At 28.0% G+C, this 26,453-nt stretch overlaps 2 protein-coding genes across 2 annotated transcripts; both read right to left on the bottom strand.

Moving 5' to 3' along the window:
• Positions 1 to 7,272: 7,272 nt before the first annotated feature.
• LOC132922351 (prolyl 4-hydroxylase subunit alpha-2-like) lies at positions 7,273 to 17,831 on the bottom strand. Its single transcript, XM_060985826.1, has 9 exons — positions 17,530 to 17,831; positions 17,311 to 17,456; positions 17,052 to 17,198; positions 14,997 to 15,164; positions 14,674 to 14,840; positions 13,044 to 13,271; positions 11,443 to 11,700; positions 8,610 to 8,772; positions 7,273 to 7,539 (listed from the first exon to the last, which is right to left on the bottom strand). Exons 1-9 carry the CDS (start codon positions 17,718 to 17,720, stop codon positions 7,514 to 7,516), a joined length of 1,494 nt encoding a protein of 497 aa, XP_060841809.1. The 5' UTR covers positions 17,721 to 17,831; the 3' UTR covers positions 7,273 to 7,513.
• An 838-nt stretch (positions 17,832 to 18,669) lies between these two features.
• Positions 18,670 to 26,134, bottom strand: LOC132922806 (prolyl 4-hydroxylase subunit alpha-2-like). Its single transcript, XM_060986519.1, has 10 exons — positions 25,898 to 26,134; positions 25,457 to 25,611; positions 25,214 to 25,369; positions 24,933 to 25,097; positions 23,270 to 23,418; positions 22,881 to 23,114; positions 21,602 to 21,829; positions 21,223 to 21,267; positions 20,980 to 21,148; positions 18,670 to 18,940 (listed from the first exon to the last, which is right to left on the bottom strand). Exons 1-10 carry the CDS (start codon positions 26,065 to 26,067, stop codon positions 18,861 to 18,863), a joined length of 1,551 nt encoding a protein of 516 aa, XP_060842502.1. The 5' UTR covers positions 26,068 to 26,134; the 3' UTR covers positions 18,670 to 18,860.
• Between the last annotated feature and the right edge of the window lie 319 nt (positions 26,135 to 26,453).

Genomic DNA, 26,453 nt, shown 5'->3' on the forward strand with positions numbered 1-26,453 from the left:
TCCCGGAAGACTCTGTATTGATATTATACTAACAGTCAAAGACTTTTCGATCGAAATAAAATAAATGATTAGGTGTAAAATTCGTATAGAAACTAGATTCAGAAAATGAAGTGAGTTATTTCAAAACTGCATGTATGAATACGATGGATTGCAAATACCCTTATTTGAAATGTCGTTATTATCATGGAAATTGTAAATATTTGATAATTGGTCCATTACGTGAAGAAATTGTATCGTTAGTACCGAGCATGAAGCTGTATCATAACGTCCTGTATGGCAATGAAATAAAAAGGTACTTATTTGTAGAAAAACGAATGAAAAATTCTTTTGTTTGGTATTTAATAATAATTAAAATTTTGATTTAAAGCTTTTAATTTTTTTTAAATATAATAAAATATAATGGATATTTAAAATTATCGCGCTATACCCGCGGTGTCCAAGTGAAACTATTGTATACACTATATACATTGTCTAAGATGTTTGGAAATAGGATAGGTATGTGATGTTTCCGGAAGCACTTTTATTGCTCTGGTAAAGTACTGTATTGTGTTTTAATTATTCGAGCATGAATTCATTCGATTACTATATAAAACAATAAGAGTGGACGCCCGAGTGTTTTCGCAATACGATCAAACGCTGCCCGCGCGTGCATTATTTATTATTCTCACCCGACGGTTATGCGCAGCGTGAATCAGCCCGTTGACATTATCGTGCGTTAATTATTAATTATTATCATATTACTTATCATCCAATTCATTTTTCGCATACGTGCCGCTAGCAGTGCTAGCACAGAATTCTATACTATTCTATTCTATATAGAAATATGTAGCCGCTAGTGGACGAAATAGTCGTCATATTCGCAGTGGATATTTTAAGGAATTTTTACTGGGCGACATTAAAAAAAAAAAATTCACTCTACATGTCATAATCAAAAATTAAAATCAACAAATATTATGAGCTTAAAAAAAACTTTTTTGTATTAAATATATAATTCAATATTATATTATTATTTACCTACTATATTACTGTATACTTGCGCAGTTAGAAAACCCATTGATCACGAGTTCAATGAATAACATCAAATGAAAAAATTAATAAATTAATTTTATTTAACTAATTAAATATAATTAAAACTATGGAAACTAATATATTATCTTAACAACATAAATTAGTGGACTGTAGGTTGGAAACCCCTGGTTTAAACTGTTAAAAGGTTTAAGTTGAAATAAATTTTAGCTATAATAGCTTGTAGGAACAATGACTAAAATAAAATCGAAAACAATTAATCTGTAGATATTTGGCGGAACGACTAAAGACCAAATGAAACATGTTATATTTTCGCATGGAATAAATTTGATTATTATTCTATGGGTATTGGGTACCTACGGTGAACGGTCACATAGGTTTTCCATTCTAAATAATTATTAAATTTGTACTTCCAAAATTCAAATTATCAAACGAAATGATATATACATACATGACAAAATACATTTTTTGTCATGTATACATATATATAATATATAAATAAATAACAACATATAATTAAACATAAGAAATAGTATTATTAAATAAATTATATAATAATTTCAAACATTGTCATTTTTACAAAATATTGTTGTCGCCAAGTAATTAAATATATCATCTACTAGGCGACAAAAAATGTTCTCTGGGCGACATTAATGTGGCCAGTATATTAGTTAAAATATCCACTGTCATATTGGTTGTCGCACACCCGTCGTCGCAATTATTCAACTACACCACCTCACATCAGCTGTTCCACCACGACGCATTATCACCGTTATCAGGTCGTAGTTATTATATTATTATCACGTTTTTTTTTTTTTTGTTTATTATGTCAACTTTGCTTGAATTATATATTTTTTATTACGGTTGATCGTTTGTGATCGCCTTAGTTATATCACTAACATAGGTTAAGGTTTCATTTATATATTTATTATTACCTTTGAATAGTAGCCACTTATTATCATATATTGTCCGTTAGTTCAATTATTTCCTATTATATTATCAGTTTTGGTAATTTCCTATTCAATATTTTGTTAGGCGTACCGAACCCAATGATCATTGCGCGAAACCGGGATTTGGAAACACTTATGTCAGATTTTCGTCTCGACCAGGAGGACGTTATGGATCAAATGGTAGATCTAGGGCTCATTGAGCAGTTCGAGAGTAAACATAGTAGCATTGAAACTGTTGTCACGGAACAATACTATTGTATGCAAGCCGTGGCGGGGGCGGTGGCCTGTTGTAAATTAGAAACGGTACCCACATCAGGTTCCCAAATTATATTATTTTATATAAAATAGTGTTTTTTCTATTATATTATTGTTATTATTGTGTATGCGAATCGCCACTGTTTTAATTATATTGCTACTATTATTGTGTGCGCGAATCGCCACTGTTATTTATTTACATTATTTATTTATACTATATTATTCTATTTAGTGTATTGTGATGTGTGTGGAATTATATAATGTTATTTAGGATAGGAAAACGCTAGCTCTGCCCTGCTACTGCGAAAAGCAGTAACTACAAAAATATCAAAAATTAGGTTTTAATGTCATAATTATTCTACGTATAATTTTATTAAGGTTAAATACACGAAAATTGACATCTAGTGGCTTAAAATGCAACTAGAAAAAGTCGTAACTACAATACATTTACAAAAATTGTACTTTTCTTAGAGTAACACGCAGTAATTAACAATATTATACAATTAAAAGCAGTATGTGCATTATAGTTACTGCGTTTACCGTTAGGATTAAACTATTAAATGTTTTTACTGCGTTTTCTTCAAGTAATACAAAAAGATTATTTATTATCATCATTTGTCGCGCAACTGTCGTAACTTGTTTTATCTTTGTGTATCTAATGATAACTTGGCATAGTATTACGAAAGTAAAAGTATTAAAATTAATATGATTCAGAAGTATCTTTTTTATTTGTGAAAATTGATTATTGTTGTAGTTACTGCCTCACTACATCTTCTACTAGCAGTGTTTTATGATATTGATAATACTGCATTTTAAACATTGCACCAATTTATGATATAATGTGAGTAGAAACGCAGTAACTGTAATATTATGTGAAAATTGTCAAAAATAATTTATTAATCACAAAACTAATAGCATTTTTCTTTTCTAGCATAAATGTCCATCTATTTCAGTCAAAAAGTGTACTTAAAGTTTTCAATTAATTAAAAAAATTACAAAAACACAAAAGTTCAATTTCCTAAAAATTTGATTTTTGTAGTTAGGTGCCGCTTTTCGCAGTAGCAGGACAGAGCTGGCCAAACTACGCTCCACAAAATTGTGAGTTTTTTTTACTATTATTTCATTTATTATTATTGGTATTGCATTTATTATATTGAGCCAAAAGGGCTACCTTTTCCTTACATATATATTTTATTAACGTAAATGTATACCAATCTACAGCTCAGATAACTGTATATAATATTATATTTTATTCTATTAGGCCTTCTGGCCAGAAGGACCGCGTATTATTTTATATTATTATAATATATACTTTTCGTTGTTGAGCCAGAAGGGCTTTTCTTTTATATTTTTTATATCAATTATTATTACACTAGGCTACTACGGTTCTCATAGCGGTTTTCTATTATATTATAATTATGTGTTATTGAGCCAGAAGAGCCATAACTTATTTTTGTTATATACTTTACTATATTTATATTTTATTCTGTATAGCCATAAGAGCTGCGTAGTTTTAATAATTATTAATTTATTATATTTTTCTATTCGTGTGATTTCTTTGTACAACTTTTATTATATCTGGTTGTGCCGAACCGGCATTTGAGTTAGGCCTATTATTATATAATATACATTTTTACCTGTTGGACCAAAAGGGCCATAATTTATTTATTATATTATTATATCATATTTTATACCAGATTTTATTTGAGTTACCATTTATTATAGTTACCTATTCGTCCTTATATTTTAACTATACACACTACCACATACACACCACTACACCACATAGCTCACAAGTCTTTGCGCGGTAAACCCAACCAATTCTAGATGAGCTATACACAATATAGTCAATATACACGATTTTACACAAGTCGGTCGGTGTGTTAGTGTAGCACGAAGTATTTTGGTAACCCGGCGCATGGCCTATTATTGTCCGTTCCCGGCCCATAAACATGGAATATTTATATTTACTTTTTACTTACAGCCCTTTCTTCATTCTTGTTAACTATATACAAAGCTTATCTCACTTGGTATATTTAAATAAAACTTAAAGAAAATTAAAAAAAAAAACTGTTTATACGAATATTGTTCAACCTATTTACCAATATTTTATAGATTTTAGAAACCACACAACAATTATCATCCTCAAGCGACAGTGAAGTATTTACAACGAGTGAAATAAATATTGATCAGACCTATAAAGTCAGCAATACATTCAGACACCACCACTGTTTTGAAAATGATTGTTTAGTAAACAATCAAGAATCTGATAACAAGGAAGCGACTAAATCATCCGAACTCACCGAAACCGAGATTCAAAAGCAGCTCGGTATGGAAAATATGTTCAGAACAAACTTATTCAAATCCCCGAATAATATATTTATTCTTACGATACAGCATCCAGGTTGGCACCTCAACCATATCAGTTGATCGGCGAAGAAGTTTCTTACAGACTTGACAAAAAAGTCGCACAGTGGCCAATAGAATACGTCCTTATATGGTTCAATCTAATCGGGGGTAGCGATTATATCAAAAATTTATTGGAAAATCGTGTTGACGGTGATCTATTATTGCGAATAACTGAAGATGAATTGAGAGACGATATTGGAATACACAACGGTATAATGAATAAAAGGTTTGTATTAATCTGAACCGCGAAAGAAATGGCCAAATTTACAAATTCAGATCGCAGTGTTAACTACTAAACTTAAGAGGGCGTCACACTCGCATGAGTTGTCTCTGTCTAATTTTTAAACTAACGAAGCTAAACGTGATCTGATGAGCAAAAATGTGCTTTGTTACGTACTTGTAAGACGGAGACAACACATACGGGTGTTGCGGCCTCTTAAGACTAGTAGTCTACAGAAGATTAGTTGTATACGAAATACTTTATAACAAAGGGGTAACATAGTACCAACGGTCTACCGACGTCGGACTAAAATAAGCTTTAAAAATTAGGAAACGATAAATAAATAGTAGCATCACAAGGATACGTGGTGACGATTAATTTTTGGTCTGAGAGCAGTACATTTTATTGTGAGTCTGTTTTATTTGTTATTTGTCATATGAGATCATAATTATTCGTATTCTAAAATAATATCATAACCATACTATTCATTGAAATTTGAACTCAATAATAGGCTAATAGCACGTATTAATTGCACCCTACCCATTTGTTGTAGGGTTTACTACGATTTTCAACATTTTATGAGCAAGAAGTGTCGAACTGTCGAAATTAATAATTTTATGTTAAAATCTCTATAAAGGAAAAACATAGATAATATTATCATTTATCACGTATCAATTAAAAATTAAATCAAAGTTATTCTTCATCTACTTTATAACATCTCTACTGTTTTTCAAATTTATATTATTTATTATTTTATTGTTTATTTAAACCGTTGTTAGTAGCATTATGGTAAAAACGACCTCGATTTATTTACACGATTAATAAAATATTTAAATGTTATCTCTTTATTTATAGATTTAAAGACTTAAAGTTATTAATACTGAATAGGTAAAAAGTAATAATTTGAAACAGTATATCACAATATTGTAATAATAATTTTTAGAGATATCGAATCTTTAGATATGATTAGTGAGGTAAATGGTAACTTCGAGACATAATATTATTATAATCAGGTGATTATATGGTACAATAATTATATATTAACACTTATTTTCTAATCAATAGGAAGTCGCGACCGCGAAACAAAGTCAGTGCAATATAATACCAGTATTGGACAATTTCTCGTGGTCTTCGCCTGTACCAGACGACTTGAAGAACTTGAATATGTACAACTCGATAAGTTGGGTGCACGATTATCAGGACGCGTGTATAAACAAGTTGGTGAAGTTTATGATCAAATGATAGTAACTCAAATTAGTCAAATTGTTTACTTTTGATCTAAATTGTATTTAAAACATATTAATATTTATAATACTACTTATTTGTATAGTAATATATAATATTATATTGTAATGATAATTTATTGATATAATATACATATATCGTTATCAATTGTTTTTTTTTTTTTTAATAGAAACTATAGGTATTAATTCATCTATTATAATTCCTAAAATTAAGTGTACATTCATATACTATTTTATAATAAAATCTGAAAGATTTTAACACATTTTTAATGTATATTTTAAATTTTTTATTTTTTATTTTGAATAAAATTATTTTAAATAAGTATTAATTACTTATTTATTTTGTATTTAAAACAATGTTTTTTTTTTTGTTGAAGTACGTTTTTATTTGAGTATTTGATGTATTTTACTATTCTAAATTGTAGTTGATTATATTATCATGTTAACATTATTAATTAATAACTATTGTCTATACGACTATATAAGTAAAATTGAGTAACTGAGTGAGGTTTTCATAATATTTATTACACAGTGCATTTACTTGCACTGATTCACTTATAGTATTTTGTTTTTAATCATCACGTCCGGACGTATCCAAAAACATATCTAAATAAGTGTTTGTAGTAGATTAAAACTAATGCATATTTTTTTAGATAAAATCATAAATATGCAATTAACTTTTTTTTTCTACTTCGCCTATAAGAGTCATTCAGTTATATGACTCACTATGTGCTGGTCCCAAATATTTTGTGTAAACGCCATTAATCATCAGGTGTGTAGACGTGTAGTTATATTCGGCATAAACGACTTTTATCAGGCGTAAAAGACTATTAAATATGTCGTTTACCCTTTTTTATCTTGTACCCGTCGATATGATGTTGAGAGATTATCTTGAGAAATAATGGGCGTAAGCCCCATATTATCGTTAATAAGCTAATTTCTACAGTAATTATCAGTACATTTTAAAGTTGTAAGTACAATACACTAGAAACATGATAATTAATAGATCGATAGACGAATTATACTTGTAACTGATATTCCTATAGAATAGGACAGAAAAATGTATTGAATTTTTATTTCATCTCTCATGTAAAATTACGAAAATGTCGTTGACCTTCTTCCCTGGAAGCGTCGATGTATTTAACACTTAAAAATAATTTATCATCAATTATCGTCTAAATCATTTATTAAAAAAAAAAGTGTAATCTAAATTAAAATATAAAATAAAAATAAGAATACATATATACTACAAATTATATAAGTGTTATTTCAGTATATGTGTAGGTTACGTTTTTTCAACTTTTCTTATCACTTCGAAGAGGTAGTATTCAATGATATAAACATAATATTATAATATTATACGACACTTGACTGTTACTTAGTACTTACACGTTTAGTATGCGTTCATTTTATTGTTTTAAATACACTGACATTGCTGTAATTGTAATAATTAATAATATATTACATTAATATATTATACATTTTGTATTAAGTTAGATTTATCTATAAGCTGTATTTTATATTTTCATCTACAATAGTTATTATCCATTTAACATAATACTAAAACTCAGTCTCGACTCTATAGCCGTTTTTTCGAGTATTTTTTCAAATACGTGTTTCTATTTTTTGTCGTAATAAATTTTTAGAATTTTTACTTGGCTTTTTTCTCAACAATCAGCTACTCTCCCCGGTCCAATGTGTACGCTTCTTCGGTATCTTCATAAATCGTTAATTTACTTAGCAATTATTCGTAACTAGTAAGAATCGAACATTAAATTACGGTTTCCGATTCCTTCGACCACCTCTAACTTCTAAGTAATTCTAATTGCACGAAATTCCCCAACAAGGTTAGGTTAGGTTAGTGTTAAGAAACATATGGACATACAATATTAAATTATGGGGCGCATCCAAAATATCTAACATTAACCACATTCATGGCACTACGTGTCATATCTAAAGCCCTATTTTATGTCTAAGATTACACTCTTCACTCTAATCTTAAAATACCTCACATTTCTAAAATTTTCAAAATTCACTAAAAACGTTTAAACAAATGACTAACTCACCATAAAAATCCTTTAATCTCCGAATCATCATCTGTCACTATCCTAGGCAACCCAAAAAAAAGACTCAATAGGCAGTGCTATCGTAATCTCCTAGCCTAATTAAAAAAATTACCAAATTGAAATACATTGGGAGATCTCTACAGTCTGTTTTAACTGTTCTTTAGCTTACTTTCGAAATTCATTAATTGTTCTTATTATTCTATTATATTGTAAAAGATTGAATAAAAAACTCTTAAAAAAATGTATCGCAAATCCGAAATTAAAATTGAAATCTAAGTTATTTTTTTTTAGTCGCGATATAAATATCATTAATATCGAATACATCTCTGTCACTTATTTATGAAAATCTCATGTTTAAATAAAAATAAATTAATCGACAAAACGAGTGCAACTTTAGTCTACTGAGCTTTGCCTAAAAAATATTATATTTTTTACTCACTCCATTTGTCACCATAAACTATTGGACAAGAACCGTATTGCCTGAATTTTAAAAATTGTCCCATCGGTGTATTGTTTATAACTAGTGCAGAACCTTTGACACTAGGCACGCGTGCGTCTACTTCGGGCAACACTGTAGCACCTCCTTCGGGAACATCGTCCATCTAAATTTGTAAATATAATATTAATAGTTTGAATAATCATAACACACTTTCAATACATTTCTACAAGCGTCAATAAGTTTAGGTAAATAAATCATTTAACGCTTGGTTAGATGCTTTCTATAGCAATAATTAATAATATCAGATATTTATAAAATAATAAATATTAGATAATTATTACGTGAAACTTAATATAAAACTCAATCATTCTTGTTACCTAAAAAAACCATATTTACAAGTTGAAAAATATTAATTATTGCAAGCCAAATGATTTCTTTTATAATTTTAAAGTAATTTTCTAAGTCAACTACGAAATTAATTCATACATTTTTGAAAAATTATTTTTACATACCTATTTCAAAACAGAGTATGGTTTTATAATGGAGTTCAAATAATTTGATACATTTTATTAAAATATGATGGACATTAAATTATAATAAGTATGCTATCATTTAAAAAATAAAAGGTATTAAAATTAATAACGATAGAAAAAGGCATAATGTATAATTTTGAATATTACGTTTTTATACGCACAAAGTAGGAAATACCCGAAAGACCACTCGGTTATGTCAGTGTACCAAATTTAACGGTTTCAAAGACCTATTTCACTTATTTGTGCCAAACTATGCGCCTGATAATTTATTAGAAGGTAATTTAATCTATACCCCTGAATGTGCAACGATAGACAATTTATAATTAATTTTAAAACTTAAGGTATTCAAAGATATTAGACAATAATAATATAGTATAAACATGAATATACAAAATAATGCTAATAATAATAATTTATTGACACGAGATAAATTGGAAGAACCAGTGTACAAGTCGATTGTCTTTGTTTAGAATTTAATATTATATTATAATAGTGGCGGTCCCTTAAAAAAGCCCAGTTACCGATGTCGACAACAACTGTAGTCATTTACTTTATAACTCCTCTGAAAAAAAATAATTTCTAAGTAGGTTTTTATCAAAAACAACTATTGACCACCTCTATAATATATGTACTGCTGGCAGAATTGGCTGTCCATCGTATAAAGAGTTCAAAGTATGTAAAAAAGTACAAAAAAAAAAACCAAATAGTTAGCTAATTATTATATTATTTACCGACAAAAATACACGTTATGTCGTATACTGATAAAAAAATTACTATTTTATCTATTTTGTGTTATAGCATGAACTAAAATATTTAAGATATTTATCTAACTATATTTGTAGATTAGACATGGCTGTCAATTATAATAATTATTATTAAGAAACCCTATGGAACGGTGAGCTGATAACCACTGGCCGTTATGATATTGGACCAACACATAATTCTTATTAAATATTGATTTTAATTTATTTGATCTACATTTTATTAATATAAAACATTAAAAAAATACATTTTTATTATTGTACTCGTGTGTACCCAATAAAATGAATCAAATAATATTTTAATATTCGATAAATACTTATTATTTTTTTTTAAATAATATTATAATCATCTGATTACTATCTTTATTTTTCAAAAAATTGCTTATATTATATCATTATACATTTATACCTATTAAAGTTTAAAAAAATAAATCAACCTGCTGTATAATTATAACATATGACTCATGCTGCTCATAGATATATTTATTCTTTTATATAAATATAATTATGAAATTTATTTTTTTCCTAGTAATAATAATGGATTTTTAGATTTCAGTTGGAGCAACGTAATAATTTTACAATGATGTGTGTTTTTTGTATCCAGATACACGACAGTCGACAAGTAGTTGAAAAAATATTTAGATTTTCTACTTTAAAAGTATAGTTTTGGATATCAAAACACTTAAATTAGTGTATATTGGTTTAAATGTAAATAACAAAAATAACGCTTTGTATCATCGTTGATAAATCATTAAATTAAAGCAATCGTTACGAACCTATCAGTCGGATTTTTAACAAAATCGATTATGTTTTTTGTAACACAAAAACACATTACTATAAATACTAGACATTTTTACCAAATATTTGTATCATCATTATTTATGTACGATATAATTTTCAAACGATTGAAGAATATTTTTGAGTTATTTATAGATTTAAGACATTTTCAATTTTTTTTATGTTTTTTTTCGTGAATGTTGATTAAAAATTATTCGTTGGGTAGAATCGCTTGAAAATTTTATATAAAGCTCCATAAGTTTTTTATTTCTTAATTAGCAAGAATCTTGACAAAATTCATAAAATTTATGAAAATTATGAAAGCCACAAAAAACAAACTTATAAGATATTATTTAGTAGAATAATAAAATTAAAACTGTAGTAAAAATGGCATTATTTGGTGTTGTAATAGTTTAATTAAACAAACATAATTTGTATATATTTAGTTAGATTGATAACATAATAAAATAAGTTTAAAATTTAAAAAAAAATACGGTAAAAAATTTAAAAGTAGAAGACACATCAACAAATTTGGGGTAGGTACGGGCTTGTTTAAAAAAAACTTATATAGGATATAGTAACTAAAAACTAAAAGAATTTGACCCCATCCCCCTCTATAAAAGTTTTATTTATAGCTTATTGTATATATACTATTTAATTATTATACAACATATTTTGTCGACTAATTTTACAATTATACTACTATAATATAGTAATCATAATTCATAATTATATTTGATTGTAAGTACAAAGATACGTTACATGGAAAATAACTATGGCGTCTCGTCCTTTGCTGTTGATCAAATGGTCATCGTCGATGTACTTAGTATGTGGTAAGTAATGTCCACCAACACCGTAATTAGTAACGACGTATTTATCCACAATGTTTGTGGTGGACTTTGAAGTAATTTGAACAAGTCTGCGGTTAATTGTCTCAAAAACTTGATCGTTTTGTTTCCTAAACGATGCCACTTTTCTAAGGGATATATCTTCGTTTGTATCGATCGACAATTTTTCCAGCTAAAGATTATAAGCAAAACATAAAACTATATTAATATTATGATTTCTAGGTATCTAATAATTTACTAATGATTAAGACGACGTTATCCATATTATCGCATATTATTGTTATCTCTATCTAACAACGTACTTATGGCATAACGCACAACAAATTTATGTTAATCTGGATCAATTTGTGTTATTTTAGTTATAATTTATTATTATAAATTATAATTATTTATAAATAAAGTATAAGAGTCCCCAAGATTCATCTACTATACAGACTTTAAGTGATAGTATGTTAATAAATTTTGTATTATGCTTATCCAACTATCATTATTTATTGGATTGTTTGTGACCTTTTTTAATTTTGTAAACCATTTTTTCGTGAAATTTTACCGAAAAATCTTGGATTTTTTCGTTAAAACCATATTTTTAGGAAATTTTAAATGAAACTAAATTTTCCCAATTTTTCCATTTTTTTTTTTGTTGGAAATTTTGATTTCTTTTTTTAAGTTATAATATAAGTGTAAATACTAAATTGATAAATTCTTTTATCTTATTTTTTTAATACTTTACATACTTAAGTCTCGTTTAAAAAATAAAATATCGAAAAAATCTATTGCTTAAGTACAAATTTTACCTTCAAATATGATAATAATAGGCCAGTCTACTCTACTCTAATATTAAAACTAATAACATATAATCGATTAAGATGAACGCAAATTTGCTATGCAATACCTTTGTAATACGAATACAGAAAATATTGCACTCGTATAGGTAGGTTAGCGTCCTCTTAATGAATAATAATTATAACAGAATTTATAATACAATGAAAAATTCCAGTAACAACAAGATTGAATTTATAAATACGTATGATATAGCTGACTATAAAAACTCACTTATATAACTGCACAAATAACCGTTTATTATAATATTATAAAAGATATCCCTATCAGACGCTTCATGTCAGAGAGGTAGTGATCGTCAAATCGTATTATATAATTATTTAATATTTAATATAATATTATATTATTATATAATCCTTAAGTCTTAATTTATAAATTGTATATTATATATATCAAATAAGTTGAATTTGTAAATTTAATTGATCTCTAGTAAATGCTATATTTTTGTTTTAGAAAATACATGATTTATAATATCTCCACATCCGCGGAATTAACTCGAAGACGCTCCTTATGGGTAGGTACCTACCCATAAGGGTACGTTTTTATAATTTAAACGCTATCACGTACAAACATTCAACTTAGACCTATGTTATACAATAAATACATAAACCTTGTATATGTCATCTTATTCAAATGTAATGTAGTTATCATAATGCTAGTACAATAATACTTTACCTTTGGTTTCGCTAGTTCTTTAATCCTTTTTATTTCGTTGTCATACAGGACGTTATGATACAGCTTCATGCTCGGTACTAACGATACAATTTCTTCACGTAATGGACCAATTATCAAATATTTACAATTTCCATGATAATAACGGCATTTCAAATAAGGGTATTTGCAATCCATCGTATTCATACATGCAGTTTTGAAATAACTCACTTCATTTTCTGAATCTAGTTTCTATACGAATTTTACACCTAATCATTTATTTTATTTCGATCGAAAAGTCTTTGACTGTTAGTATAATATCAATACAGAGTCTTCCGGGAAAACGGTAAAGTTTGAAAATAATATTAAAGAATATCTACAGAGTAGGACATAGGTTTACCGTGGTACGTATATAGTTACACAACAAACTGCCATTTAGTAATAATTAATAATAGGCCAGTGGATCAGTGCAGTTTCCATTAAAGCATTTTACCAAAATCATTACGTTACGTTAATTTAGTTACGTTTTTATACATAGAAATTGACATCATAATATTCCTAATATTAATTTTAAGACAAACTATTTTCAAGCTTTTGAGTACTAATGACAAAATGTTCTGTTTTTATTTATTAAAAAAAAAATTGTAAATACATTTTTTCACTTCTTTAAGAGTTATTTCATACTTTCCCGTTTTCCTGAAAACCTCTGTATATTGTCTCTATTTGATAACATTATTCAATTTGTAGGTTTGTAATGTTTATATATATTATTTATGTATCGAATTATTATATAATTAGTTCAGTATTAATTAATGTACCTACACATAACTTTTATATGGTGGAGAGGATGAGTGAAAATAAACTTAACCTATGTACCTACAGAGAAATATGCATATTGAAATATTTAAAATTATAAACAAAGACAATTAATAAAGTCAAAAGCTTAGTTTTGCCTAAGTTAATGAATTTTTATATAGTCATATTAATGGTATCATGGTATTATGAACTAATACTACGATTGCATTAATCATCGCGCGTAGCTCTGAAATAACACGTAATGTTAAAAAAAATGACTAGGTATATCTATTATTGTTTATATTTCACATATAATAAATACTATACATCTACAGTATACCTATATACCTATAGCTATAGAGTCAAGTTACCAAATAATAACTTGGGTGTGTTTTCTTTTTTATGACGAATTAAATTATGTGGACATAAGTATTCATTTAATTAATTGATTTTTCCTACGTTGTCTTTGATTAAGCAATATGTAAACAATATACATTATACATTTATACTTGACACTTCAAAAGTATTAATTAGTGACACCCTTGGGCACCGATGAAGAGTTTAGTTGTGTACTTAATACAATTTATATAGGTATTTATATAGGTTCTCTAGGTATTGCCATTATTTTATGTGTTATAAAATTCTGACTTGGGAGTAAAGGGGGGAGCATGAATATATCAACTTATTAAAGTAATATTGAAATGCACCTATTTTTTTTTTATTGTATACACATATAAATCAAATATTTATGTACAGTGTACATTATTATTTATTATACTTTTAAAATAGATTAATAATAGCCACGATACCAATACAATATATTATAAAAACACATATTAAAATGTTATAATATATTTACTTGAAGTGAATAAGAGTAGAACTTTTTATCATAATCGTTTGCCGTGTTTCGTTTAAAAACTTCATTTCCGGCCCATACTGTGTACCGCATATTCACCAGACTTTCGTTCATTTCATTATTTTCTTCAACATATTTGTTAAATATATCCACTGCACGATTAATATCACCTAAATTTGTTTTAGTATAATAATAATGTGCCACATTTGTCATGCGTGCCTAGAAATTATATAGGTATCTAATTCACTGCACACTATAGTACTATAAGTATCATGTATTTATTTAACGTATAATTAAGTATTATGTTTACAAATATAGATACTCACCAACTAAGTAACTTGACCAGATAAATTTTTTTATGTATGTAGTGTAATCAACATTTAATTTATTTCTGTCTTTTTTGCTTTTATCATAGACTTCGACAAACCACCAGTAAGCACAATGGTATTCAGCATTATCGTAACACAAAGATGCCATATCATAACAATCGTTGACTAAAATTCATATATCAAATTATCAATATATTATACGTATTTATAAATGCTAATATATAATATTATTACAGCGAAATTACTTTCGATATTGAATACTTGTGCATGGACATTTTTTTTTTTTTTAATTTCGATTATTAGTTTAGTTAGATTGTCTATGAGTATATTATGGCTAAGTAGGTACATTTCGATTTAGAATTTTTTTCTTAATTGTAAAATTTTACTTTTATTCAAGTTTTATGTAAATATTTTACTCGAGCAGTGTATTTCTATTCTATACCTACTTCTTTAAAATTATAACTCTTATTTTTGATTTAAATATTTTGACTTAAAAATTGTAATTAACATGCATATTATGCAAGTAAATATTGAGGTAGTAGAGGAGTACCTATCTATCCTGTCTTAACTTTTTTTCCAGATTAGGTTAGGATTTATCATATCAAAGTTAGGTGTTTAATAATTTGTTTAATCTCTGTATATCTGTTATTGTGCATAATACCATGTGTACGGCCGTACGAGCCGGGAGTGTAAAATAATAATATGTACGCCAGGTTACCTAACTACTTCGTAAAACGACACGCACACACCGACCGACCTGTGTAAATGTGTATATATGTATATACCACTCATCAGGAATGTGACAGGGTCACCGAGCAAAACCTGTGAGTAGTGTGAGTGCTAGTATGTGGGTGGTGTGTATATATGTTGTTTGTATGAACTTAAAACTAGGGACACGGGCAACTTTGATAAAATTATGGTAACTCAAAATGTAGGCGGTAAAAAATTATGTTGTATAATAATATATAATAATATAATGATATCGAGACTACGGCGCTTTTGGATCAACAGGTAAAATAATAATATAATAAATTGCCGGTTCGGCACAACCGATGACAGTAAAGATAATAATAATAATAATAAACTCACAATATAGACAGTGCTCGGCTGGCCAGCTGCTACCTATCCTAAATAATGTACTATAATTTCACAAACACAATTTATTGATACACTGAATAAAGTAAAATACAGTAAATTCCCGTTACAACGAATACCAATACAACGAAAAATCCCATTATAACGATAGTCATATAGAAGTCCCCTGCCGAAAAGCAGGGCTTATAAAGAGCTTATTCGAATTTTCGTTACAACGAAATTTCCGTTAAAACGAAAAAAAATTTGGTCCCCTGGAATTCGTTGTAACGGAATTTTACTGGTAAATAAATGGTAATAATATAAAATAAATACGCCGATCTGTGCGCGTACACGATTTATTAATACGGGCGGCGATTTGTGCCTACAATATATTAAAATATAAATATATGAGTGGCGACTCGCGTCCACGCAATACAATACAAAATAAGTGGCGATTCGCGTGCGTCGTAATAAAATATATATATAGGTAATAAGTGGCGTTTTGCGCACACACGACGAAATATATAATAGGTGGCGATTCGCGTACGTCGCAATAAAAAATATATAATAACTTATAAGTGGCGATTCGCGCCTACGAGATATATGGTCCGCGTTGACAATACGTAACGAACTGGCGATTTTTTGGCCGGCCGTGCTAATCGGTGCCGGTCGCAACCTAATCTACATAATATTATATAACTCACAGATAATATACATCTATTGCAAAAATTACAATATAATTCACGGAAATGTTTGTGTGTGAGTGTGTATCGGTCGGTGGTGGTGCGGCGGCGACACCATGGTATTATGGCCTATTATGCATATATTATAATAAATACTACCCATATAATTTCATTTCATTTCTAAAATTACAATAATCTTATTGCGTGATAGGTAACGGCTGGTATATCACTTACTAATGTTATATCATATTATTAATTCATACACAGATATTTAATTGCTTGTTGCAGTTATTACCATCAAACGGTTGATATATTGTGTGGCCACTAATGTTTCCATTTGATATTTCGTGTGCATCGAGTTCGTATATAATCTGTAACCTCCTTATAGCTTTTAATCCACTGACAATGTTATCATAAATCAATGATCCATGTTTGAATTCTCCTAAAACAACAATATATATTTATACTACACACACGAAGAATACTTAATACATAGAAGTGAAACAAATTTAAAAATAAATAATTTTGATTATTTTAATAATATTTAAACTTACCAATTTCAGTTGTTTGTGCCATTTTGTCTTTTAATGTTTCCCAATCACTCTTAATCCGTAAAATAGTTTTGAATGCATTTATTGAGCTCTCTGTGTACGACTCTGCCAACTCTCTTTCATTTTGTTTCTTTCGTTGTTCTATAAACCTGAATATTTTCCAAACTTACAAAAATTGATTTGAAATACATAACTGTTATTTTTAATTAAACTAATGTTTACTTTCTGATATTATTTAATCTTTTATACTCTTTGTCGATGTATGTTTCCGTCGCAATTAAATATTCGATTTCCAAATCGTACAGTTCATACATTGAAGATAGTGCGCAATGCCAATTGCTGCCATGGCATAAATTAAAGTTAATTAAATATAAAGCAACAATAATTTTCTGTAAATTATACATTTTATTCATCAGCGATAAATTTTATCACGTACGCAATATACCAATTAGTTACTAAATAGGTAGGTATACCTAAATATCTAACCTATATATCTAACAAACACAGACTACTCGTATAATACGTTTCATGATTTTTAAAACCATGCATGTCAATAAATCCATAGGTATATGAACTGTTTGGTTAGGTGTTTATACAGTGAAATGTAATTTATTACTATTAAACTAGATACTAAATTATTTGAAAAATGATTTAATATTAACATTTAATTTCATTACAATAATCATAATATTATAATATACGTGTATATAGTCATTAATCGGTATTATTTTACAAATTTTAGAAAACTGATTGTCATTGTTTAAAAGTAAATACATTATATGCATTCAACTGTAATAAAATAGTTTTAAAAATCTCCAACTATTATACTATTTATAAACTACAAATATATCATTGCCTATTAGAAATTTATTTTGTATTTTGTAATTTAAAAAATAAAATGTATTATTCACTAAAAAAATGAAACAATAAATATAATATGAGTATTCTATTTGAATTAAATGGTAAAAATACTAGTTGTAGTAAGCTCCACATTTTTTCGGGAATGGGGAGGGGATCTGAAAATATCTTCTTTTATAGTATGTGAATATACACAATGGATTTGAATAGTTTTTTGAGGACGTTAATTGCTAAGCAATATATTTATAGGGAAATCTTAGAGCTCTATCTAAGTAATTTGTGCCTATTTGTATATTGATTTGGGACTTGTAAACATCCGAAATTATAACTGAAAAAGCTATAGTTTTTGTTAAAATTGTTTTCATATTTTTCAGTAGATTTTTAATAAATAATACTTAGTATTATTTTACAGCAAAATAATTTTTATCGTTCAAATAAACATTTATCATAATATTTATTTAACATAATATATTATGTGGAGTGTATATATATATAACACAAATTTATAGTGGTTAGTAATAAAATGTATTATTATATTTTAAGTTATTTAGTAAACAATTATTATGAAATTAATAAAAGTACCTTCACATATAGGTAGGTATATATTAAACAATATACATTATACATGTACTATATAATATTTGTTATTTGAGTGAAAACTAAAATATACACATCTAACAAATTCAACAATATTTTTAAACTATAGTTATTATTTTATTATCTTGCCAATTGTATGTTAAATGTTGTCCTTCTTCATATAGTCCCTTTGTCATAACTAAAAATCATAAAATATTAGTTAAAAACTGTTGAATTGAGCAGCGTACAGTGGCGGTCAAATGATCTTGTCATGGGGAGGGATATGATATGCTACGTATTATTGTATTAAGAGGACGTTCTATCCGCATGTGTTATCTCTGTCTTATTAATGTAGATCATAGCAAATTTACGTTCAGCAGAACACGTTTGTGATGTTAGCTTAAAAATTATAGTAAATTTACCTATTATTAAATTTAAAGGTAAGAATATTATCTAGAAAATGTCGTAAACTTTTATTGATATTATAATTTTAAAGTGAGTTATGAATATTTTAAAGTTGTAATATTTTAAATAGCTATAACTCACTTTAAAATGATAATATCAATAAAGCATAATAATATGAAATTTTCTATATAATATTCTTACCTTTAAATTTGATAGTAGGTAAATTTACTCTAATATTAAAACTAACATCACAAAATGTGTTCTACTGAACATAAATTGGCTATGATCTACATTAGTAAGACAGAGACAATATATGCGGATATAACGTCCATTTAATACGTTTCGGCCGATGGACCGGTCAAGGGAGGAGTGTGTTGTAATTGAATATTCACGATCACCGAGCTGGGTAATTCCCGTATATTTTGTGTAAGCAACTAATTACTAAATATTAATAATAATAACAGTCTTGTTCCTAGAATAAGTCTAGAATCTAGATAATAATAATTTACGCTCATAAGCGTTATTTTGAGAAAAAGTTAAAACAAAATGTAATACATTAACATTATAGTACAATATACATAAATGTAATTGTTATAAATATTAAAGAAAAAAAGTCATGGGGGGATCTCTCCCCCTGATCACCCCCCGTTTGACCACTACTGGCAGCGTAACAGAGAAATAAATTTGAATATTTTCAATTTTTTTACACTTTTAATCAAAAACATTTTTGTTTTTCAGTTATTAAATATTAATGCTGGATAATAAATTATTTTTGTCAAAAATACCTCGTTACGAAATCCTGACGAAATCCATGGGTTCATTTTTAAAAAAAATTAACAGACAGACACGCTCAATTATTGCTCAGCTAATTGTATAGGGCAACGGTTCCCACACTGTGCACCGCGAGCACTTTCTAAGGGCACCGTGGTCTACGTAAAATTGGTTATCAATGAGTATTTTTTTTATTTTTTTGCTCTGTCTTTCATGTTATTCACAGCAGGGCACCATAGCTAAATTGGGTCCAAAAAAAGGCACCGCGGAAAAAAAGTTAGGGAACCGCTGGTATAGGGGTATATTTTATCGTCAATAGTAACTGTTTAGGAGGATGTCAGTGCACTGTTTGTTTTCTCTGTCTAGCCCACGCACAACACAGACAAATCGCATTTACGCAGTCTGAATAGAACTCGCTCAATTTTGGTTTTAGAGTAAAATATACCTATTATAAAAATAAATGTTGATAATATTTTTGAGTACAAGGCGATGAGTTTTTTCCATTATTCCCAATACAACGTTAATTATATCGTTTAGAAATAGCTATAAATTACAATATTTTTAAATAACATTTAACTTTTCAAAATTTAAATTTTTTTAAAAAAACTTATCGTCTTATACTCAGAAATATTGTCAAAATTTAATTTTTATTATAGGTAGGTATATACTATATTTACTCTAGAACCAAAATTGAGCGAGTTCTACTCAGACTGCGTAAATGCGTTTTGTCTATGTTGCGCGTGGGCTAGAGAGAGAAAACAAACAGTGCGCTGACATCCTCTTAATTAGAAATTGTAAAGTCTACATAATATTGATAAATTCACGATCGACTCCAAAATAATAATAATGCTATCGAACTCGTGATGGACGGGTTTTTCTAACTGCGTAAGTACGTTGAATATAGAAGGTATATAATAGTGAATCTCGTCTATTCTTCAATATCATTACCTCCTTATTTCTCGAAAAATGCTGGCCCGCAATGAAAAAAACATAATATCTCAGATTTGACCCACCGTAAAAAAAAGGTTGGAGATCCCTAATCTATATTATGAAATCACTCACCCCATTTATTTCCTTTTATCACAGGACAACCTCCATGAAGAGTTCTACTATTTACAGTACCATTATTCAAATATAAGTTTTGCCAAACTAAAGCTGTTCCTTTATGACAATGTGCAACAAAATTTATATTTGGAAATACTGTATATCCATCTTCAGGGACGTCAGTCATCTATAAAAAAAAAAAAATTTGTTTGGTCGTATACATAACGTGTTAAATCTAATAAATAATGATAAATAACGAACGTAAAATAATATAGTGACCAATCTGTTGCCATTCAACTTGGGGCCCTAAAAAAGAAGTATAAATCAATCCTATAAACATAATAATTCAACAGAACAATATATTTATTTATAATGTGGATACTGGATATAGGTATTATTATACTAACTAATAAAATACTAACATTTTAATTTAAAACACAATACACGTATGGTAAAAAAAACAAGTGATTTAGAAGTTTACAACATAATTTTAATGATAGAGCTGCTTGTATAGGTGGTAAGGGGAAGTTATTTGCTTCAAAAATCTGTACAAAATATAACAATGGTTATACCTTGTTACTGGTTAAGTATTATAATAAAGTATAAATTTCGTAATAGGTGTATAATAAAAATCACGTACGTCTGTAAATGCATCCACGTGTTCAGCGAAATGACCGCCTAATCCATAATTGACTGTTTGATATCCTTCGGCTGTCTTGGTCGAATACTCAGTAATGCATTCTATTCGTTCGTTCAGCTTTCCAAACAGCACCGGATTTGAATTTTCTGAAAACCATTTCAGCTGACCCAAACGTTGGTTGTCGATCAAAATAATCTTACCGTCAAAGTAACTCGCTGCGTCAGTCAACTTTAAAGTGAAACATAAAATTATAATTTCTGTGGTTACAAGAAGTTGGAATTTTATTCATATATATTAGATAATTAGATAATTGTATGAGTATATCATAAAATATACTAACTTATTATGTTATAAATTAATTTAAATCCTACTTGGATATTTAATCAATCCATATTGTGAAATTACTTATAAGTTATAACGATCTTTGATCGTGTTCAATATTAAAATCACAAATGACATATCAATGTCATTACTAAAACACTATTTTAACAATTATTTGTAAACATATGGTTGTAACCAGATATTAGGATTTAGGGTATAATACAGTGAAAACTGTGTAATGCGGACCCTGAATAAAACGGATAACTATCCAATAAGGAATTTTTCTATGGTTCCGGCATGTTCCTATAGTTTTATATAGACGTTGAACCTCAATAAAACGGAACCTTTCTAACGCATAAACAGAACGATTTTATAGGTCCCATATAATTAAAAAACCTTGCATAAGCCGGAAGTATGACACGCTTTACGTTACGATTATTTGAGCATGTCGATTGTAGGTACCTCGTAAAACGATAATGAAGATAAAACTGCACTACCTACATATATCAGTTAGGTAATTTGTATTTTTGGTTATCGTATCTGGCATCTGCGATACAAACTTATCTCGTATGTATAGCTGTGAAACAGTTATGCTTTATGCACCAACACTCAACGGTCTTACACTGAATAGTTTTTTTTGTACATACAAAATGTCGTCCATTCAAATACATATAAAAAGACCAAAGTATACGTATTTATCATTCAATGAAAAGTATCAATTTATCGATATGAAAAATTGATACGAATTTATAATCCTGAATTTTTCCGTCTTATTCAATAATGCGAAAAACTGCATAAGCCTTAAAGCAGAATTTTTGGTTGGTCCCACTATTCCACATTAAATAGTTTTCACTATACTATTATATTGCAATTATAAAGGCATCTAAACACATTAAGTATGTATACATCGTACATAGTGTGTACATAGTGTGCAACGTACATCTAATAATTTACTTACATCTTTCGATGCCATTTTTGTAATAGTCTTAATCTCTTCGTTGTAGATAAAGTCGTGATAGAGTTTAATGCTCGGATTGATACTAATATCTTCTTCTTTGAATGGCATTAATATCCAATATGGAGAATTTTTCGTTTGATAACGGCATTTAGATTCATATGTTAACGGTCTCACAGATTTACCTGTCCTACATAAATTGCGGAAATTTTTATGTAGACCGAGTTGTTCAAAACTCTAGAAACAAAATTGTATGTTCAATAATATAGTAGTAAGTTAAAAAAATAAACACTTCATACACACGTTTATATATTCAATTATAATGAACGTTAGTCGTAATATTATAAATAGGTAGTTAATAGATATTAATTATTATTAATAAAAATTCTTACATCGTATATATTATATATATCTGTAGATGGTGTGTTGAAATCACGGATATTTAATGCGTTTGTCATTAAAGAAAAATGTCGTGTAAAATATTCACTGTTTTCTGGATGATTTAGATTACTATAATCCGTTAAAGTTTCAAAATTAAATCCTGGAAAAAAAACAAAGATGTTTTTTATTTACATTCCAATACAACCTATATATATATTATGTAACTACGGCAGATAATATTATGTTTTCAGTATATTACTGAATACTTATTTGTTTTTATGAATAGTAAATAAACAATATTATTATTAGTTATATTACACAGGGGCTGTGTAGGTTAGCAATGATAAACTCTCCCGAATCAACATTATGTTTCCTTGAAGAAAATACATGAACTCTGTAAAGTTTATATGTTCATATAACATAATAAAAATAAAATTTAAATGTATATTCCACTTAACCAACGGTTTTTTATTTTATTACTACATATTATTAGCTCGAATATAATTTAGTTAGCAGCTAAAAAATTGATTTGTAGAATTTGTATATCAACTATAATTTATATACTTGACTTTTTTTAAATTTGTGTTTTAATATTACTTTAAATTATAAATTATAATGTACAAACGAAGTATTACAGTCTGTAATTTATAGACTCAAGATAATTTACATATATATCTAACACAGCGCCGGAACTAATGGGAGGAGGAAACCTACAAGTAGTAGTGAAGTAGATATTGAGGGAGTTTACCATCAAAAGAGTTTTTAAGCACACTCGTATTACGTACCAAGATAAATAACGTACGTTTTTGAATAAATTGCGTCCCGGCCCCCGAATGCAATTCGGTTTACTCTTTCACCTATAATTGATTTTCATAACTGATTTCTAAAGTAAGATTAGAATATGAAATTTACAAATTTACATTCATGGAGAGTTTCCAGATCTATTAACATTAATAAAATTACTCTTCATAAAGATATCTTTATCTCAACAGTACAAAACGTTGGCAAGACATTAAGCGAACACCTACAATCCATCATTTTTTACAATCATCACAACCTCAGTCGACCCCAGAAAGCTCTTCACTCCGTGTACAAAGTACCTTCACTAGGTGGCTTGTTCTCTCAAGTCCTCAGTCTAAAATTTAGTTAATTTATTTTATTGTATTAACCTTTAAACTTCATTCGTACTTATTGTAAAATGTATATATGTTTGGGTGAAGAGAATCAAAAAATCTATTACATTAAATTTAATAAAAAGATTTGCAAGTATTGATGATTCTTTGTAAACTTAAACTTTTTTTCTATCCATAAACCCAAAGATTAGTGAATATTTAATATTCACTGTTATATGTATCCTATGTACGATTTTGTCTTAGAAGTCTTGCCTGTATACCATATTTTCTTACCAATAAGAAATCCAGTATAACAATACTGCCCGACAAATTACATAATATTCCGCGTACTGTTTGTTTCGAATTAGTTGTCGAAGTACGTATACCGTATTGTCAGCATAAGTATAAAAAGTATGGCGCAAAAGGTAGTAGGTAATAAGAAATAATTTTTGCCCCTCCCCCCCCCAATTTAATTTTCCCCAAATTAATTTTGGTTCGGCGTCACTGCTTACAGGTGACAGGTCGTTAAAATTGAAAGAGTTTAAATTAATCGTGTATGTACCTGTAGACATCGATGCTGATCTTATATAATAATGTAATTTTTCGATGTCCACACATTTTGGACGATACGTCAACCATTTATTATAAGTTTGAATAGCCCATTCCATTATACCATAAGTGTCGCATTCTTCGAAGGTATATTTCGACATGACATTACATTCACAAGCTAAAAATTAAAATCAAAAATGTTGATAATCATTCAAAGGTTATACGGTTGAAAATTGTAAGTAATAGTAATAATATGTATATTATTATAGCAGGTGTCACGCTCATAGCACTTACCATTCATTGGATCACCAATAATCCGGTCCTTATATTTACCTGCAGCCATTTCGGATGCAGGAATCGCGTACACTTTTTGAATCCTTCTTAGAGACCGATATGCAGATCGAATATTTAATTCATTAACGGCTTTGTGTTCATCAAATCGTTTAAAAACTTTATTTTACGTAAACGACAATAAATTATAAATCGGACTCAATGATGTGGTATAATACATAAAATTTAAAAAAATTAATTAATTACCTTCTACTGATTGTTTATTACTCATTAATTTTTTAATTTCTGATAAGTCTTTGTAAACCCGTGTCATCACTTTTAAACTATCGATGTGACTCAGTATAAAAGTACGTTTCTTCAATGAATAATTTATATACCAGTCATAAATTGGAATTAAAAAACTAAACAAATTGAATAAGTACTACTATGAGTATTGTTAAACAAAATTATCAAATTCACACAGTATGCAATTAATTAAGTAACTAAAAATAAGAACAATGTTTATGAAAACATGCAGTAGACATTCATGCAATCTGACATATATTTTATAGATTGATAATGAGTTGGATTCAAGACAATAATTTTGAATAATAGTTATTCACGTGACTTTCTTTTTTTTGTACAAATTAGTAAAAAAATATAAATCTATTTAATTATTTTAAAAAAAAATAAATAAAAAATGTTCACCGCTCTAAGTCATGTATTCGCTTTGTTTCCAGTTCCAAGTATTCTTTAGCCACTGCAAACTGTTCGTCTTGTAAGTCATAGAGATGCCTTAATATGACCTGCGACGAATGCCAATTTATTCCATTCGCAAACATGTAGGTGGAAATGAAAAACACTAAATATCTTAACATATTTTTGTTGCATGTATTCGCTCTATCTATATACAAGTTTGATATAACTCCGAGGTGTGTTAAACAACTCAGAATATAAATTATTTATTTTTTCAGAATCATTGCTAAGTAAACATAATGTTATAATATATTGTAGAGTGTAGACAAATGGATGATGAAGTCTGTTGATTTATTTGAAACTATAATGTTATAACATATTATACATAGGTTAACCTATATATCAATATATTATTGTTTGTATAACGCGAATATTAATAAATTATACAAAATTTAAATACCATAAAAATTTGTGAAATAGTATTAATTATTTACAAGTAAACATAAACAGGTTGTTTTTAGATCAATTTGTAGTTAGTATATAAGTAATCAATATATACCCGGCCATC

Source organism: Rhopalosiphum padi, chromosome 2 (genome assembly GCF_020882245.1).
Source record: "Rhopalosiphum padi isolate XX-2018 chromosome 2, ASM2088224v1, whole genome shotgun sequence".
Classification (NCBI taxonomy): Eukaryota; Metazoa; Arthropoda; class Insecta; order Hemiptera; family Aphididae; genus Rhopalosiphum; species Rhopalosiphum padi.